An 18,368-nucleotide genomic window follows, 5' to 3' on the forward strand; every position below is an offset into this window, starting at 1 on the left:
TTTATGTCACTTTGTGTGTGACCAAGTAATATATTTAGCGGAAAGATTTGGCACAATATGTAACTATATCGATAACAAGCTATCGCCCAAGCTTGTTTATGGCATCGATGCCTTAGTTGGTCTTGCAAATACTTTCGGCATTTTCATGTAAAAGTAGAGAACATAAAAACAATAATAAGAAAATTATTACTCGAGTCAGCAAAACATGTCGTTTCATTTAAGTACTAAAGAGCGATTATTGCTGCTAATTGATGATATTGAAATGATATCTAAGGAACTAATAGAACAAGCGCATCAAAAAATATCCAGCACCGAATTGGCGGATTTGCTCGACTTGTTGGTTTCCAAAGATGAGGAGTTTAGAAAAATGTTGGAGTTGGCAGAGGAGCAGGCTAAAGTGGAGGAAGCAATGGACAAATTGCGTGCTAAAGTCGAAATACATGTAAGTCTAATCACTGTTCTCTGGTCAGTGGTCTAATTGTTACAACTGATATATATCTGATCTAAAACAAAATTTTCATTTTAGGATCGTGAAATACAAAAACTACAAAAATCACTGAAAGACGCAGAGCTTATACTCTCCACAGCCATATTTCAGGCACGCCAAAAGCTGGCTAGCATTAATCAGGCGAATAAGCGCCCGGTGTCATCTGAGGAACTCATAAAATACGCACACCGCATTAGTTCAGCAAATGCAGTGAGCGCTCCATTGACTTGGTGCATTGGGGATCTTCGAAGGCCATATCCTACAGACATTGAAATGCGGAATGGACTCTTGGGTAAATCTGAACAGAACATAAACGGCGGACTTGTCACGCATCAAAATAGCGCTATTCAGTCAGATGCCCAGCGCAATTTGAGTGGTACTGGAGGCAGCAGTGCGGGCAGTGGAAACGAAGTACCAAACGCATTCCAAAATCAATTCAGTTGGAATCTTGGTGAACTGCATATGATGGGAGCATCTGGCAACTCTGTAGCTCTAGAAACACGTGCACACAAAGAATCTTCAGCTCAGGATGATGTTGAGGTCATGTCCACAGACAGCTCAAGTTCTAGCTCAAGTGATTCGCAATAGATGCACAAATAGTAATAGTGTAGCAATTAAGATAGTTATATATATATACGTAATATTAAAAAACAAAAATATTTATATATGTAAATGTCTACATAGGTAAACATTTATTTAAAAATTATCCTTTCGCGATATCGATGGCGACTTTTGGTGTTCGCGTAGTTATCGACATTCACACATCGTTACGCGAGAGAATGGCAATTAATTTGCTGGCATCGCCAATCACACGGAAATAATTCGACAAATTTTAGTTTTTTAATGGAACCAGAAAGGCTTTAAATTTTGCCTGTATATGATATATAACTCGGTTTACAATAAAACAAGTCTATTCTGTAATGTGTGAGTGTGTGTGTTTGCGGTATAGCTAATGCAAAGGCCTTGAAAATTGTTACGAAAAACTGACTGACGACGTACGGAGTGGTGAGGTACGTGCTTTAAGAAGAAGAGAAGCCTCGCCAGCGCAATATTAGAGGTGGTGGTCAGGGAACAGCAGCAGTAGAAGCAGCAGAACCGCAGCACACCCCGCATTAAAGTTACACACACACGACACTATTTTTCCATTAAATTTCTGGAAAATTGCACATCGTGCGGATTGACTGCAGCATGATCCATTGCGTGTATCTAGTTTACGTATGTAAAGCATAAAAAGGCCCCTAGAAAACTGATACTGTTACCGAAACCGGATTAAAAGTGTAACTAGGGCGCCTAGCTAAGAGAAAAGCTCGTGGCGTCGTGGCGTCGGAGCGGATACAGAGTTTCTACAAATAGTTAGACATTAAATTCAAAAATCATGATGATACAAGAGCCTGTACAGGTAAATCGATAGCAAACGATTACAGTAAAAAAAATCATACATTTTTTCTATATTTATTTTCAATCTGCTTTGAATAGGCCGCCATATGGCACTGTCTGAACCACTACGATAATAGGGATGCAGTTTTCCTGGCGGAACGCCTCTGCTCAGAAGGTTAGTAAAACCTTCACTTGTTATACTTACATATAAAAAAATGTATGGTTGATGTGCTTTGTTCTTGCAGTGGAAAGTGATGAGACAATATATTTGTTAGCCACCAGCTATTATCGTTCAAATCAATTGGATCAAGCTTATTGGCTGCTACAAGAGAAGTCGCGACGCTCCCCCCAATGCCGCTACTTGCAGGCCAAATGCGCCTACGAGCTGAAAAAGTACGCAGAGGCGGAAAGTGCTCTGGTTTCGAGTGGATTTGCGGATAGCAAACATTTCGATGAGCTGCAGCGTGAGTTTGGGGATATTGCCTGTTTCGCTTATCAATTGGTGGCGCAGATTTGTATGCGCACAGAGCGCCAGAAGCTGGCAGTGAATGCACTACGACGAGCGCTCAAACTGAACCCTTTCATGTGGCATGCGTTTGCCGATCTGTGCCTGCTGGGTCAGGACACGGATACCGCGGCAATATTCCAAATTCAAAGCACTGATGTGTTCAACACTTGCCAAGGCAGCAGCGCCAACGCCAATTCGATGGTGCTGTTCAGCGGCAGCTCTGCTAACGAGCAGCAACAGCAGCTAGAAAATATTTTGCTAAACAATATAAGCAATAATTCACATTATATACTAAATACCCCAGTGGACCACAATCAGCAGCAGCAGCAGCAACAGCAGCAGAACAACAACGGCAGCAGCTTGGCCACCCTACAGAATCTGATGACACCAAACAACAACATTAACAACAACAACAATAACAATCTCAACAGCTCTATTACCATGCTGCGAGGTGGTGGCGGCGGTGGCGTTCAACAGCAGCAGAACACCAATTCAAGTATGATGCTGCTCGAGGACACGCCTATGGGTTATGCAACGCATGATGCTCCCACACAACTGCATCAACAGCACCCGCAGCAATTGTATGATGCCAACAGCGGCACACCGTTTCGGAAGCAATTCAAATATTTGTCTGCAATATCACCGTTAACTCCCAGCTTTGGCGTTATGCCGCTGACTAGTCCCTCCGATGGCGGCTCAGCTGTATTGCAAGCAAATTTGAGTGTGTCTGCGTATTCGCCATTGCCCCAAATGCTTGTGGAGGTTAATCAAGAGCCAAAAATGATGGGAAAGAAATTTAAGGCGCATGTTGGTGGCCTCATCAATCGTCAGGACAAGAGTAAACCCGCCGTTTTTACGCAGGCTGGCAATATAACGCCTCGTACACCAAACAATGTGGTGGGCAATGGTCCACCCAATCCTAATGCGGCGGTGCGTCGCAGCTCGCGGTTATTCAGCAATTCGGCATACTCGGTCAAGGAGAACAACAAATCGCCCAACATCACGAATAACAATAAATTTGTTCAGCCGCGATCGCCGCCACGTAAAACCAAATCGTCACGCATGACGAAAATCTGTTTAAGCAACGAGCTCATTGATGAGAAGTCGCATCACCATCTCGCCGAGAAGCTGAGCGAAAAGCAATCACGCAAGGAGAAAGAAAAAGTGGAAACAATCACATCGGCTGCGACAGCCGGCGGCAACAATCAAACAGGAGTAAACAATCGCAGCGCCGACGACGCCAAAGTCCTGCTAAACAATAGCCTGAATAATGCCCAAACACTGGCGCATCAGCTGCTAACCATGAAAAAGCAATCGGCAGACGGTCTAATGCTGCTTCTCCGGGACCTTGCCGAGGGCTACAAACTACTGTCATCGTTTCAATGCAAGGCGGCTATTATGCATCTGGAGGCAACTATACCAAAGCATCATCTGAACTCGAGTTGGGTGCAATCGCTGATTGGCTTGTGTCGCTATGAGCTGCGTGAATACGAAGCTGCTGTGGTCATATTCAAGCGGATACACGAAATGGAGCCACGTCGCCTGGAGTACATGGAAATCTATTCCACATCCCTATGGCACTTGCAAAAGGAGGTGGCGTTGTCGGCCCTGGCGCAGGACCTGATTGCACAGGATAAGCGCAGTCCGGTTACGTGGTGTGTGGCTGGCAATTGTTTTTCACTGCACAAGGAGCATGAGACGGCCATCAAATTCTTTAAGCGTGCGGTGCAAGTGGATCCCGACTTCGTTTACAGTTACACGCTCCTGGGCCACGAACTGGTACTTACCGAGGAATTTGACAAGGCCATGGACTATTTTAGAGCAGCAGTTGTACGCGATCCGCGGCATTATAATGCCTGGTTTGGCATAGGCACCATCTACTCCAAGCAGGAGAAATACGAACTGGCCGAGCTGCACTATCTCAAGGCACTCAAGATCAATACGCAGAACTCGGTCATTCTGGTGCACATTGGAGCGATGCAGTTCTTTATGCAGAAGAAGGATTTGGCACTGCAGACGCTGAATACGGCAGCTACGATAGATCCGAAAAATCCTTTGGCCCGATTCCATCGCGGCTCAATATATTTCTCATTGGGCAAATATCAAGAGGCATTGCGTGAGCTGGAGGAGCTGAAGGAAATTGTGCCAAAGGAGTCAGTTGTATTTTATCTAATTGGTAAAATACACAAGACGCTGGGCAACATGGATTTGGCACTGATGCATTTCAGCTGGGCCACCGATCTGGATCCCAAGGGGGCCAACAATCAAATCAAAGATGCCTTCGATTCAATGGCGCATCCCAATTGCTGCCCAGCTAATGACAATGCTCTTGATGTTGACTTTGAACCAACATCGGAGCGTTCCGACGACTCAACGCAGGCGCAGCAGGATGTTAGCTACGACAGCGACTACTAAAAAATGTCTCCAAGTCTGAGCGCTTGTATATAATTACATAATTAATACATACATATTTGAAGGAGAAAAAAAAAACAATTATGAATTATATTGAAGTTTAGATAACGATTAGATTTAGGATATTTATAACAAAAACAAAAAATAAGATGAAGAAGGTTTAAACAATTCTCTCTGTCTCTGTGCACTCTGAAAGTCTTAGGCAACAAACAAAAATAATATACATTATATACCAATTACCAACTAAATTATACAAAATACAACAATTTAAATGATCGCTTAAGTTAAAAATCAAATCAAGAAAACCAAATGCAAATTCAAAGAAAACAATCAGTTCAGTTTCAAAAATGGGCGCGCAGTGACGTTGCCCACTTTCGATGCTCGATTGACGAAATTAATTGTAATCGATATCAGTTTTAGATTTGCCACTCGATGTGAATCAGGATTTAGATGATGCTTTCATATTTGATTATTTAAATTAAGCCTAAAGACGTCGTTTGGGGATGCGTCACTGATGCTCCACATGATAAATGACAAAATAATATACAAATTAACCTACAATTTTATAAGATTTTGTTGTAAGTTTATATGGACTTGGCTTTCCTACTAACTCCACCTCCTCTTCGCTAGACAAGTCATACGATTCATATCGCGATTGCTGCAGTTCATCCAGAGTCAAGCGCTCAGTTAACTCCAAGACGTTGCGCAGGCGCTCGACTTTAACGCCCAGCATGAATGCAATGTCGGGCAGCTGAGATTCCTGCACTCGATACTGGCGTGGCAATGCTATATTCAACGCATCTCGAATTTTCCTAGTACCAAACACCTCGGTTAGTGATTCACTTAAAGATGGCGTCGTTGAGCCCCACGATTCAACATTCGGTGGGGATGGTGAAAGCTTTTCGCTATCAGCAGATATCGAATCAGACATTTTATTTGATTCATCGACCATTGTTGCGGAGCTGACACGTTGTAATTCACCCGAAAGAATGGTTCCAGTCGCATATTTCGGTGCCGATGGTAGCTGATGGATAAAATGAGCTGGGTAACGCTCCGGCAAGAGAGTCTGAGTCAAATTCATACACTGATATGAATAAGATTGAGTCGAATTGGTAGCCACTGTGGAAACCTTGCGTGGGGCTACAGCTGCCAATGGATTAGTGGTCGTGGACTGCAAAATCCCTGCTGAATCTCTCTCTTTGCCGGCGTTAGAAGTCATAATTGGTTGTTGTTCGAGTTGAAGGCTTTGCACAGGCTTTATTTGGCTTTTAGAATGCTTTCGATTAGTCCCGGATTTAGACTTGGATTTGCCTGGCATTGATATTGCTATCTGCTGCTGGGAGCTTAGTTGAAAGCGGTCCAGAGGCAGTATTTCTGGCACCGGCTCAGACAGCGGTGCTGTAAGCGTCTGAGCTACCTTAGTCTTCCTTTGAGAGCGTCCACGTCTTTTGACCGACGCTGGAACCAGATCAATCTGTGTTGTAACCGCTTGAGCTGTCTCAGTCCGCTTTTTCGGACGCCTTTCCCTTTTTCTCGATGCTGAGCGAATGCGGCCAAAGGAAGTTTTTTCTAATCCATTATTCATTAATTCTGATTCCAGAGTTTTTTCTGGCGCTCCTTTGCTAGAAATTTTTGGTGTGTCTATATGGTTGGGTGGAATTTGAGCCAGTTGGCTACATTCTTCATCTATTTCCTCAAAGAGCTGAGGCGAGCCAGCTCTATCTTCAGCTGATGCAACTGTAGCACATTCGAGAGCATCCTTAGTAGAATTTTTCTCACGTAAACGTTGGGAGCGACGCAGCTGCGAACCCGCCTCCTCTGATTGTAATGCTATCAAGTATTCAAGCTCCGAGCAATGTGTAGTAGCTGGACTAATGTTTATTATTTCAGTCGACGTAATCATTGCTTAACAAATTTGTTGAATAAAATCCTTTTTTTTTCAAATTACCACCATTTAAAGAAAACAAAACCAAAGCTGCCGTTACAGTTACTCCATTCGTGTCACATCATTCAGCATTTGCTCGCAAGCAACAGACAGTCTGGCAACGCCTATAATTTTTCTTTTCCTTAGTTTGTTTTCGTCTGCCATTTGCTGTGTTTGGTACCGAATCGTTTGGGTGTTATATTTAATCTTTAACTGAAGTCGCATCGAAGTAAAACTGAATAATGCATATCTTAGATCTACCGGATACGGTGTTAATGGACATTTTCGAGCAACTCTCATACGATGAGGTAGCCAGAAAACGCGAGGTATGTAATAAAGCGCAACTCGTGATTCGTAACTAACTCCTAGACGCTTCCATAAACTTCTGCGATGTTCTAGGTTTGCACTCGCTTCAACTATATTTGCCAACAGGTATTGAACACGGGATTCAATAAAGTTGTACAGGAGCATGCCAAGAATTTCAAAAGGATTAAATCACTACTACCACGTCGCGAGTCAGAGCGTCGGTAGGTCATACAATATTAAACTGATTGTGGAATTTGATAAAATATCTCTATTATTCAGCAATCATATGCTGGCACGTCACTCGGATATCCTGACTTCCATCGAGACACGTATTTCAATGCTCACAATGACGTACTCCAAGTTTATCGATTTGAAGATATGCTGCTTTATACCCGGTCGCGTCCTGGATGAAATTAATAATATATTGAAACTGTTGGGAGGCACAACCAAGCCGTTACGTCCGCATGAAGTGCTGCAGGAACTGCGCGACATCTCCTCAATGGCAATTGAGCACTTTGATGAGAAAATTGCTATAAACTTTAAGACAGCCTTGAAAATGAACGAGTCCTCCAACGCACGCGTTGTTGTCTGTGGCGCCCTGGGTGACATCAGCTTCAATGGCGTCAAGGTCAGTGCTTTAAAGAAGATTCACCAGCAGCAACCGATGATCCAGCAGCCACTGGCGCACCAGGAACCGTTGCTTCCGCCAGCCCGATGTCACAATATGCATTGTATGAACGACAAAAATAATGCATTGCTGCAAGCATTGCAATTGGCCAAATCACTGCCCACCACCGATAATGTTAAAAATGCCACTGAATGTCATTGCAAATATAACTATCAAGCGAAACAGCTGCAGCGCCAATTGCAAACACAAAAGATGCTGACGATGAAAGTGCGCCTTCTAGAAAATTCACGAAGAGCGCAGGACCGACGCCTGCAGGAAGCGATGGGCAGCATTACAGAACTGGCAACCCAAGTGTTCGAACTCAAACGTCAACTCGAGGATGTCATGGCCAAAGGCAAGCCCATGGAGACCCAACCAAATGTTGCAAGTGGCGCTCTAAAGCGCTCAGCAAAGACTACCGATTGTTTGAAACCGACCAAGAAACCGAAGGCTTAGTGCTGCCTTATGTAGGCTGTAAAGATCGTACTTAAGATGTGGCCGTAGGTTAAGCACTGTACTTTCGAATACTATATACATGAATGTAAATGGATGTGATCGTGTGGTAAGATAACGTAGTCTCCATAAAGCTGCTGCCGGCAATTAGGATACGGATTAAATACATAGGTGTACTATATAGCAATAATCAGGCGAAAGTGAAAAGTTTACCGTGCAACTTGTAATATTTCGAGTTAAGATTTATTGTTGCACTTGTTAATTAAATATTGTATTACACTTTTACAACTATATAAATACATAGAACATCTATATTAAACTTCCCATTCATACCTCATTTGACTTGAAATATGGACTGTTGTCTAGTTACTTTTCATTACTATTTTGGGTTTGCTTTGTCAAGAGTTGTGTGATTGCGTGTGTGCTTATCCATTTACTATATATAGCACTGGTATTTGATAAATAATGCATACATGTATATTTAAAAAGTACATTACATCAAACTGGAACATCTATAAAATGTAACGCTATATCAGCTGCAAGATTTGCCAGGAGTTTAGGAAGTTATTCTTGCATTAGATTAGTTTGGTTATAGCGCGCTGGGCCAACTGCTATTTCTATTTCTATTGCTATTGCTATCTAAGAGTACGTCTCCCATTCATATCAGATGTCTATATGTTGCTTATAGTAATTGTTAATCGTACATATTTTAGTGTAAAAAAGGTAGTAGAAATTGCCACTCGTTAGCAGTGTGCTTAAATCTTTGTATTAACTGACGGCGAGCGCAAGCTCTTGACTTAATTGTAAGCTAACTAATTCCTAAGTTGATTCTTTCAGTATAAGTATATATACATATACAATCAATAACACACAGGATAAATCTATATATATATACTCAGTAATAACAAAAGAAAATGGAAAACAAAATCATTGCAAACGCGTTACTTAAACATTATTAGTTGCTATATACACCTATTGTTGATGCATTCCTATAAATATATATCTATACACGTATATGTATATATATATATATATATTTATGTTTGTATAAACTAGTCAAATTGCAAGCATTGCCACGATGAAAACCCTACACACACATATATGTATAAATCTATATATAATCTATATGCTACAAGATTTATAAATACATTTATGCATATATGCTATTTCCTATATACAAAGATACTTAAACACTGCTGTTTAAATCGTTTTAGATCGTTTATATCATAATTGCGCTCATTTAGTAGCGTCGCCGACGTTGCTACTTTTTCTTAACGGCTGCCTTGTGCTGAATCTTCTCCTGGAGCTGCCGTATCAGCTGTTGAATATCGTCGACATTGTACGCATAGATTAGTTTACATTGCTTGGCCTGAATGTTGCCGTTGTTGAGATTTTTGAGCGCATGCTGCAAACAGTAGACGTTGCCCTCCTCGGTGCGCACCATCGATATATACAGATTGGCCCGACATAGATCGCATTCGCTCTCAATTGATTTGTGCGGCGGTTGCTGTTGCTTCTTGGCCTTTTGACCCTTCTCCGCCTGCACTTTTTCGGTGGATGTGACGCCAGCGGCCTAAAAATAAATGCGAATTTTCAATTATCAATTATTTTTCTTGTCCATTTTAATGATGTCATACCCTGAGCTGCTCGCGTGCCGCAGATTCCTTCTCGCAGACCTCGTTTAGCATGGGCAGCATTTGCTGCAGTGTATCCGAATTGACGCGCTGATCGTAGCCTAGAGCGAAGAGCAATTGCTCCAGGGAGAACATTGCCGGTTCACAGCTCTCATGAATGTCCTGCAACGGCAAAACATATATTAAATGGTTTAATTTAGTTTAATATGCAAGCTATATTCGAGGTTTACCCTGAAATCATCCTTGGCTAAGTCAAGCCACGACATAGTTGCGAAATAGACGCTCTCAGAGACCACATAGCCCGTGGCAAGGCTGGAGGTATAGGCGCGCGGGAAAACTACAATGAACTCGCCCGGCTTCTGCTCGATGCGGCACAGCGAGACGCCGCGATCGGTGAGCATATGGGGAGGTACCATCACCGTATCACAGGGTAGCCAAATCGTCTTATTCTGACAGTGCGTCGGTATCAGCGACGTCAACGCCGAACGGAAATTGGCGCTCTGGTCGTCGGGTATGCCGTACCACAGCTTGGAGGCACCTGTATGCAGATACTCTATCCAGGACAGCCCATGGGGATCACGATACCAGCAACAGGCGGAGAAGAGCATGCCCACATGGAGCGTGGGCACTGTGACACCCATTACAGGTCCAAGTGAGCGCAGCACGGAGCCCGCATTATTGGTCAAAACCTTGAGATTCCACGGATGACGCCCATAGTTTGAGCCCTTGCCCTTGGGACCCGGACTAGGAAAACCGTAGCCCCAGCCCGAGCTATCAATGGAGCCCGAATGCACGCACACATGACTGTCGCGCACGGCTACATGGCGCCAGAACTCAGCCTCCACTTCGTTGACCGTCGGATCGGTGCTCTTGAACCACAGGGCCATGGTGTTGCGCGCTATCCGATAGAATTGACTGAGCGCCATGCTGCGGCCCTTGACAATGCACTCCATCGAAACGCCATCGATCTCTTCCTCCGACTCCTCGTCCTCGTCCGTGGATACATCGTCCTCCTCGTTTGAAACGCTCTCGGTACTATTCACAAAACGATCCGCATTGCGTCGAGCGCGTGCCTCTCGCTTCGCCCAATCCGCCTCGACCTCATCGAAGAGCTTCTGCCGCTCTGCCGGTGAGAGGGTGTCGTAGGGCAACAAGTACTTGCAGTAGATGTCGTCCAGCTTGGTCACACGATCCTGAGCGAGCTTCGGTATGCACATCTCTTCGGCCACGCGGGCCCATTTCTTTTTCTCGATGACCTCCTTGAGGCCGCCCAGCTCCTGCACGGTGTGATATAGACGCGGCAGATCCACCTCCATGCCACCAATCCAGGGCGCATGATTCATCACAATGCTCTGGGTGGCCAAGTACTTTTTGATCGCGCTCAGCTCCTTGGCACTGGGCCCCCAGCGGTGCAGCATCTTGTGCACATACTGATTGTACGCCGTGAAGCGCATCTCATCCGAGATGCGACACTCGGGCTTGAAGCTGGCCGGCGGTATGATCTTGCAGATGCCGAAGCGGGCAGCGATCGGTGTGATGCGCTCAATGAATTCAATGGGATCGGCGAACTCCTTCTCGGTGGGCTTAAATATAGGCGCCTCGACCATCTGGGTGGGGTCATCGTGTCGCGGGAATGCCGTATTATTGGCCATCTTAATGGGCGTATCATCCTTGTACTTCTTGGCCAGGGCTGTCGAGGCGGCCGTCACTGCAGCAGTGCGCGACTTGCCAGAGCCGGAGAAGAGCGAAGAATTCGAATTGACGCGAACCAGGCCCGTTGCTGCAGCGCCCGCCGCTGTCGCTGCTGTTGCTGCTGCAGATGATGTGCTGGCCTTCAGGCTGTTGGTGGCTGCTATGACGGCGGCAACGGCATCGCTGCTTGTATTGGCGGCATTGAGCAGCGTTTTCACCAGCTCATTGTCCGGCAGCGGCTTCGAGGAATTGGTGTCCATTTGCGCTTTAGTTACGAGCGTTGCCTGCATCACGACCTTCTGATTGGGCCCGTCAGGACCTTCGCGTCCCAGCTTGACGGCCACGCCTTGTATGCCGCCCTCACCACCACCGCTTGCACCCTGCAGCAGTGGTATATAGAAGGTGGCGCCTTCAGCATCAGAATCTCCACCTGTGCTGGCTGCCGGAGCTGCTGTTGCTTGTTGCTGCTGTTGCTGCTGCTGGTGTTGTTGTTGTTGCTGTTGTTTCTTTCGCGCTGCTGCTGATGCTGTTGCTGCTTTATTGGGCTTCTCCAGCTTATCAGTGGGACTGAGCGTCAACTGCACTGCCGTTGCTGCCGCCGCTGCAGCTGCGCGTTTTTTCGTCGGGGAGCGCTCGCTGAGCGCCGGCGGCGGCGCTGCTGTATCATTGTCTGCATTGCGACGACGATTAGTTGCTTTGCCCGCTGCAACAGTTGTTGCTGCAGCCCCACCTGCTCCAGCTGCTGCTGAATCCTCCTCCTTGCCAAAGGCATAAATAGAAGTTTTTTCGGCAACTTTGGTCGACTGCTGCTGCTGCTTGCTTTCTGCCTGCGCTTGGGCCTTGGCCTTGCTCTGGCTCTGGTAAACAGGCGTTCGCTTGGTAGGCGTGGCTGGCGTTGACGCTCCTGCTTTAGTGTTGCTCGGACTGGGCGGTGGCGTTGTTTGTTTTGCAGCAGCTGCTGCTGCTGCCGCTGCGGCGGCATTTGTCTGCTTTTTATTAGCTGCTTTCTGTTTACTGGGCGGCGGCGGTGGCGGCGTGGGCGTTGCACTGGGCGTGGGCGTGGCAGTGGCGCTTCGTTTGCTGCCCGCTCCAGCGGCTGCTGCAGCAGGCTGCGTTGCAGCTGCCTTCGCACTATTGCTGGCTGCATTCTTCGGCTTTTTGTCTCCCGCCGATGTTTCCAGCTGCGATTTCTGGGTGAGATTCACGGGCGTCATGCACTTGTCAAAGTCCAGAGTTTCGGGCTCTGCCTCTGTATCCTTGCGATTGCCAGCAATTGTTGCCGCCGTTGTAGCACTGCTGACTAGCACTGGGGTCGCCTTCAGGGACGGGCCCTTGGCTGACCAGGCGCTCTCGCTCTTGCCCAGCTCGCCGCGCGTATTCTTTGAGGAGCTGCTGAAGCTGGTGCTCTCTTTGTCATCGCGGGTGGTGGGTCCTGGTGGAGTTTGCGCCTGCTGCGGCCGCAAGCTGTCATCGTAATCGTCGTCCAGATCATCCTGGATCTCGTCCGGATTCGAGCTGCACTCGATCAGCCACTTTTGTATCTGCTCGTGCGTCATGTTCACCTTGGCCTTGCGTCGCTCCTTGCTCGACAGCTGATCGCCAAAGTATCCCTCGGTGGGCACCACCGGCCCCAGCACCGGTTTGTGTATGGAACCACATTTTCCCAGCGTGCATTTGGTGTTGTCCGGCCCGGAGCTTTGGGCCAAACTAACGCTGGCTATGCCAAAAATCTTGCCCGACTCCTCTTTGCTGGGCATGAGCGTGGCCTGTGCCAGGATGCTGCCGATTTCATCTTTCAGCGGGTCCGCATTGCTGTTGCTGGTCTGTGTTGCAGGTGTTGCTGTGGTTGTTGTTGCTGCTGCTGCAGCTGCAACTGTTGCTGCTGTCAGCTGCAGTTGGCTTGGCGCTGTCGACGCTTGCTGCTGTTGTTGATTCTGTTGTTGTTGTTGTTGTTGCTGCTGCTGCAACTGTTGTTGCTGTTGCTGATGTTGGTGTTGCTGCGAAGCAACTGCAGCAGCCGCTGCAGCTGCTGCCGCCGCCGATGTGGAGGCCATCGGCGTAGGCGTGGCACTTAGACTGAGATTGAGACTTTGACTCTGACTAACTGTTACGCTCTTTGGTGCGGCTGCCACAGGCGTCGTGAGGCTGTTGATCGTGGAGCGCGCTGCTGTCGTAGCCGTAAAGCTGCTGTTGCTCAGCGCATTGCTCGCTGCCACGCTGCCGATGCTGTTGTTGTTGTTGACAATGTTGTTGGCGCGCGGCAGAACACTGCTGCGCTCATATTTGGGCGTTAGAAAATTGGGATTTATCTTGGGGCACTGATACGCCTCAATGGGCGGCGGATAAGTTGTGGGTGGCGTCTGATATTTCAACGGGGATGTCACGCTGCTGGCTGTGGCCAATGTTGATGATAGTTGCTGCTGCTGTTGATGTTGGGGCGTCTTGTTGCCAGCAGCAGCTGCTGCCGCTGCCGCCGCCGCTGCAGCAACTCCAAATGTCGAGGGTCGCACATACGGCGTATGATAATGCGGCGATGCTTGCGGTAAATACGATGAGGTCTTCGCGAATCCCACAGCTGCCGTACTGAGACCGCCGCCCGCAGCACCTGGAAGCGCATACGTGGCGGGCACATTAAGTATCTTCGACGTGGGCACCGGCGACTTCTTCTCCATGGCCTTCAGTGTGGCTGCAGCCGACGCATAGCTGGGCGGCGATATGGAGTAAGGCGTGGGCTTGGCGGTCAGTGGCAGCATCGTTAGCTGCGTGGTGCCTTGCGCAGTGGGTGGACAACTGGGTTGCGGGGTCAAAGGCTTAAGAGTGGGTGATGTTGTTGTTGTTGCAGCCACTATTGCTGTTGTTGCTGCTGCAACTGTTGCTGTTGTTGCTACTGCCACCGTTGTTGTTGCTGCTGCAGCTGCTGCCGCTGTTGCAACTGTTGCTTCCGCTGCTGTTGTTGTTGGATCTTCAGCTTTGTTGTTGCTGGCTTTGGTTGTTGTTGCAGGTGTTGCTGCTGTTGTTGTTGTTATCGTCACTTCTCCTGCTCCTGCTGCTGTTGTTGTTGCTGCTGCAGCTGCTGCTGCTGCCGCTGCTGTGGCTGTTGCTGAGGGCACTTTAATGGCCAATGGCTCGTCATCTGAGTCGCTAAAACTCTTTTCCAGCTTGCGCTTGGTTTCGTTTAGCTCCTCATTGATTAAAAAATCCTCCTCCGCATCGGAGTCGTCTTTCTGTTGCTGCTGATGTTGTTGTTGCTGCTGTTGGTTTTTTTGTTGCTGCTGTTGGTTTTTTTGTTGCTGCTGTTCGGACTTGGCTTTGGCCAGGGCCAGTGCACCCTTTTTTACCAGCATGCCCTCAATTTGTGGCTTGCCAGTCGGAGCCGCTGATCCACTCGCACCACCCGTTGCCCCTTTTGCCTGCTTGGGCGGACGACCACGTCTCGCTGGGGCTGGCGGCGCTGCTGCTGTTGTCGCTTCTGGTGAAGATAGAGCCGGATTCTGCTCGGCATCTGCAACTACAGTTGTTGCTTCCGCTGCTCCTGCTGCATTTTGCGTCTCCGCTGCAGCTGCGGATTTATTAGACTTTTTTGAACTTTCTGCTGTTCCTGACTTGCCAGACGCATTTTTCTTCATCTCCTTTTCCATCTTCTCCATTTGCTTGACATTAGGTATGTCTGGAAAGCTGCTCAACGATAGGTCATCCTCCTCATCGTCCGCCATCTGCAGCTTGTGCCCAATGATGCCCATATAGATAGCCGCCGCCTCCTTCGTCTTTCGCGACGGCCGTTGACTCCGCTGCGGACTGGGACTCACTGATCGTTCGGCTTTGCTTGCCTTTGACTGCGCCTGACGACGCACGGGACGAGCACTCTGGGCCGGCTTCTTGGGCGAGGGCGGCGATGTTTCTGACTCTCCATCTCCTTCTTCCTGCTGTTCAGTTTCCTCTTCTGCTTTCTTTTTGAGCGCTTTTCCTCGCTTCGGTTTGGACTGTTCCGCCTCCGTCTTGCTGGGTGTCGTTGCTTCTGCCTTCTCCTCTTCTCGTTGCTGCTGCTGTTTTTTTGCTGATCCGCCTGCTGACTTGCGCCCACGTGCGTTGCTTGTGGCGGCTGCTGCTGCTGCAGTTGCGCCTGTTCCTGCTGCACTCTTTTTAGCGCCCTTCTTCAGCTTTATGGCTTTGGCCAGTGGCTGCTCATCGTCGGAACTGAAGTCGAATACATTCAGCCCCTTCTGCTGTTCGGTCGCTGTCACAGTTGAGGTTGTGCTTCCGTTTTCTAATTGCTTCTTGGCCGCATCTTTGGCATAAATGCTTGAGTTGGTTTTCTCCTTGCTGATCTCTCGCTTCTTGGTCTCGGTCGCTGCAGCGGGCTTCTTCTGCTCCTGCACCTCCTTTTCCTTCTCCTTTTCATCTTCCGTGTCCGGCTCCTGTTTGGGCGGCACCTTGACGGGCTCAAAAAAAGCCCGCTGGCGTGTCATACGCCCCGACGACTCTGGCGAGGGTATGAATATAGGCGATTCCCGTTGCCGCACCCGCTTCACAGGACCCTTTTCCTTATCCTTGCTGCTGCTGTTCTCGGTCACCGCTGGAGAGACAGCCGCTCGTGATTTTCTACCCGCCGCTGCTGCTGATATTGCCTGGTTGCGTCCGCGTTTGGGATTCGAGTGTGTCGTTTCCGACTTGGTCTCATCAGCGCCACCATTACGTGAACTCGCATCGTGGGCGGAGAAAAACTCATCATCGTCGTCCTCTTCCTCGTCTTCCCCTTGCTGAGCGGAATCATCTTTAGTTTGTTCTGATTCATCTTCCTTTTCCTTATTGCTGGCGCGATTCGAGCGTCGCTTTAAGATCTCAGTGCGCCTGGCGCCTCGTCTATTGCCCTCGGCTACTACTTCGGCACGCTTGCGCACTGCGCCCGCCAGGAGCACAGGAGGAGGAGCTGCTGGCAGAGGCTTCACAGATTCAGTTTTATCACTAGCTGCTTTATCCGCTGTTCCCAGTTCTGGCTGCACCAACTGCGGCTGCTGTTGTTGCTGCGTCTGTTGCTGTTGCATTTGCTCAACTTTAGCTTTAGCTGTGGTTGTTGCCGTTGCTGCTGCTGTTTTGGCTGGTCTGCCGCGTTTCTTTTTGCCAATATTCTTCTTTTTACTGTTGCTGCTGGTATCGCTGGCTGGTGGAGCTTCATTTGCCTTGCTCTTGCCCTGATTCAAGTAGTCCAAATGGGCGGGCAAAGCCGAGGTGCCGCGTAGACAGAGAAATGTGACAAAATCATGTGCCTTGGGACACTTATTTGGCAATATCTCAATCGGTGGTTGGTGGCTTTCAGTGGATGTGCTAGGTCCAGACGCTGCCGCTGAGGATGCTGCTGCTGCTGCAACGTTGACCGCACTGAAACCGCCTGCAGCGGTGGGCGCGCTCTGGCCTTGTGCAAATTTACGCTGCGCCTGCACCTTTGTTCTGTGGGTGTGGGTAAGACATAGATACGCAAAAGACAAGTGTGAGTCGATTTTAATTGGTAACAAATGCAACTGAATACAAATCAAATGCAAAATCAAAGAACAAAACAAAAACGCATCGAATTTCCCAACACGTACACAGCCACACACACGCACAATCACCCCACCCACACACATGGGCACCTGCTCTACCCTAAAGCAACTGCGAATCAGCCCTTGGCCTGTGCAACAACAGCGCCACGAAGCGTGTTCGACAGTGATGCGCTCTTTTAACCGCTAAATAGCTAAAATAAACTGATTTATAACTTTAAAACAGTAATATTATTACTTTTAAATTTTTTTGTTTTCTTTTTTTTTTTTTTGAGAATTTAAAAGACTTCCACCAATACTCATTTGCTGTATTTCAAAATAAATTGTTTTAGAATTATTTTCAATATAAAGCCAAGAACACTGTTGCTTATACAATGTAGCGCACCACACTTCACGTTGAGCAGAGGTGTGGGTGTGACGGGGAGGGCGATATTGCTGTTAGTACATTTAACAGTGACTGCCACTGCGTCGTCATCTCTGTAGAGAATTTACACACATATGCAGTCATCTACGATCGACTAAATAGATAGGGGGAGGCATTGGCTCACCTTTTGGGCATCTCAGGTGATGACTCTATAGCAACGGTCGCCGCTGCCGCCAACGACGATGACGTTGGCGGGGTCTCCGTTTCCTTACGGCGACGCTTGTTGTCTTTTGAGACAACCATTTTGTTGCGAATTTTTCGCGCCTCTTTTTCCCCCAATATTTTTCTCTTTGAGACGTGCAAATACGACCGTTATTAATACACAGTTAATACAAAATTTAATATTTAGATGATAATTGCAATTTGTTTTTATTCCCCCGTACTCAACATTTACATAAACGTACGCAATTGCCAATTTTCCACTGACACTACAAACACTGATTTTGTTGGTGGCGCCTGCACGAAGTTGAAATCATATTTTCGCGTCATATTTTCGTTATTTCACCTAGCCGTACACTTTGTAATTGATATACTAAAATATATATTATTGTCTCACTGTTACTGTTATCGTACACATTATTAGTTTACAATTCACTGGCTGCAGAAAGTTAAATTTTTTATGTGAGATTTTCCATTCTGCTTGCACATAATTTTTTTTCCCCACCGCTTTGCTTTGTGTCCGCCATGACATTAGAGATGTACATATAATTTAAACATCGTCGCTAAACGCATTCTTGACAATCGTTTTGCAGCTGTGTCTGCAGAAGTATATTTATGTCAATTAAATTTGTAATTTGTATATATTAAATTGGTTTTCATTGATATAGAAAATTTTTCTAATATTACACAACAGAAAATTAAAAATTAATATATGGCGTTGTGGAAATATTTGCTTTTGGTTCAACATGTGTTGTATATCGATATTATCGTCAAAAGAGAATCAACATGAT

At 47.2% G+C, this 18,368-nt stretch overlaps 5 protein-coding genes across 5 annotated transcripts; 3 read left to right on the forward strand and 2 right to left on the reverse strand.

Annotated features, from left to right (window-relative positions):
- Positions 1–106: 106 nt before the first annotated feature.
- On the forward strand, positions 107–1,160 carry LOC6582489 (mediator of RNA polymerase II transcription subunit 4). The gene is made up of 2 exons (XM_002008154.4): positions 107–442; positions 527–1,160. The coding sequence occupies exons 1-2, from the start codon at positions 206–208 to the stop codon at positions 1,073–1,075; spliced, it is 786 nt and encodes a 261-aa protein (XP_002008190.1). The 5' UTR covers positions 107–205; the 3' UTR covers positions 1,076–1,160.
- Positions 1,161–1,250: 90 nt separating this feature from the next.
- LOC6582490 (cell division cycle protein 27 homolog) lies at positions 1,251–4,952 on the forward strand. Its single transcript, XM_002008155.4, has 3 exons — positions 1,251–1,886; positions 1,964–2,039; positions 2,110–4,952. The coding sequence occupies exons 1-3, from the start codon at positions 1,863–1,865 to the stop codon at positions 4,785–4,787; spliced, it is 2,778 nt and encodes a 925-aa protein (XP_002008191.1). The 5' UTR covers positions 1,251–1,862; the 3' UTR covers positions 4,788–4,952.
- Positions 4,953–5,223: 271 nt separating this feature from the next.
- On the reverse strand, positions 5,224–6,704 carry LOC6582491. The gene has a single exon (XM_002008156.4). It carries the CDS (start codon positions 6,685–6,687, stop codon positions 5,335–5,337), a length of 1,353 nt encoding a protein of 450 aa, XP_002008192.3. The 5' UTR covers positions 6,688–6,704; the 3' UTR covers positions 5,224–5,334.
- A 144-nt stretch (positions 6,705–6,848) lies between these two features.
- Positions 6,849–8,453, forward strand: LOC6582492 (F-box only protein 28). Its single transcript, XM_002008157.4, has 3 exons — positions 6,849–7,034; positions 7,108–7,235; positions 7,294–8,453. Exons 1-3 carry the CDS (start codon positions 6,951–6,953, stop codon positions 8,135–8,137), a joined length of 1,056 nt encoding a protein of 351 aa, XP_002008193.1. The 5' UTR covers positions 6,849–6,950; the 3' UTR covers positions 8,138–8,453.
- LOC6582493 (mucin-5AC) lies at positions 8,343–18,126 on the reverse strand. The gene is made up of 5 exons (XM_032731572.2): positions 17,543–18,126; positions 14,445–16,905; positions 9,999–14,270; positions 9,772–9,930; positions 8,343–9,707 (listed from the first exon to the last, which is right to left on the reverse strand). The coding sequence occupies exons 1-5, from the start codon at positions 17,659–17,661 to the stop codon at positions 9,396–9,398; spliced, it is 7,323 nt and encodes a 2,440-aa protein (XP_032587463.1). The 5' UTR covers positions 17,662–18,126; the 3' UTR covers positions 8,343–9,395.
- Between the last annotated feature and the right edge of the window lie 242 nt (positions 18,127–18,368).

This window comes from Drosophila mojavensis, unplaced genomic scaffold (assembly GCF_018153725.1).
Source record: "Drosophila mojavensis isolate 15081-1352.22 unplaced genomic scaffold, ASM1815372v1 contig_74, whole genome shotgun sequence".
In the NCBI taxonomy this organism is placed as follows: domain Eukaryota; kingdom Metazoa; phylum Arthropoda; class Insecta; order Diptera; family Drosophilidae; genus Drosophila; species Drosophila mojavensis.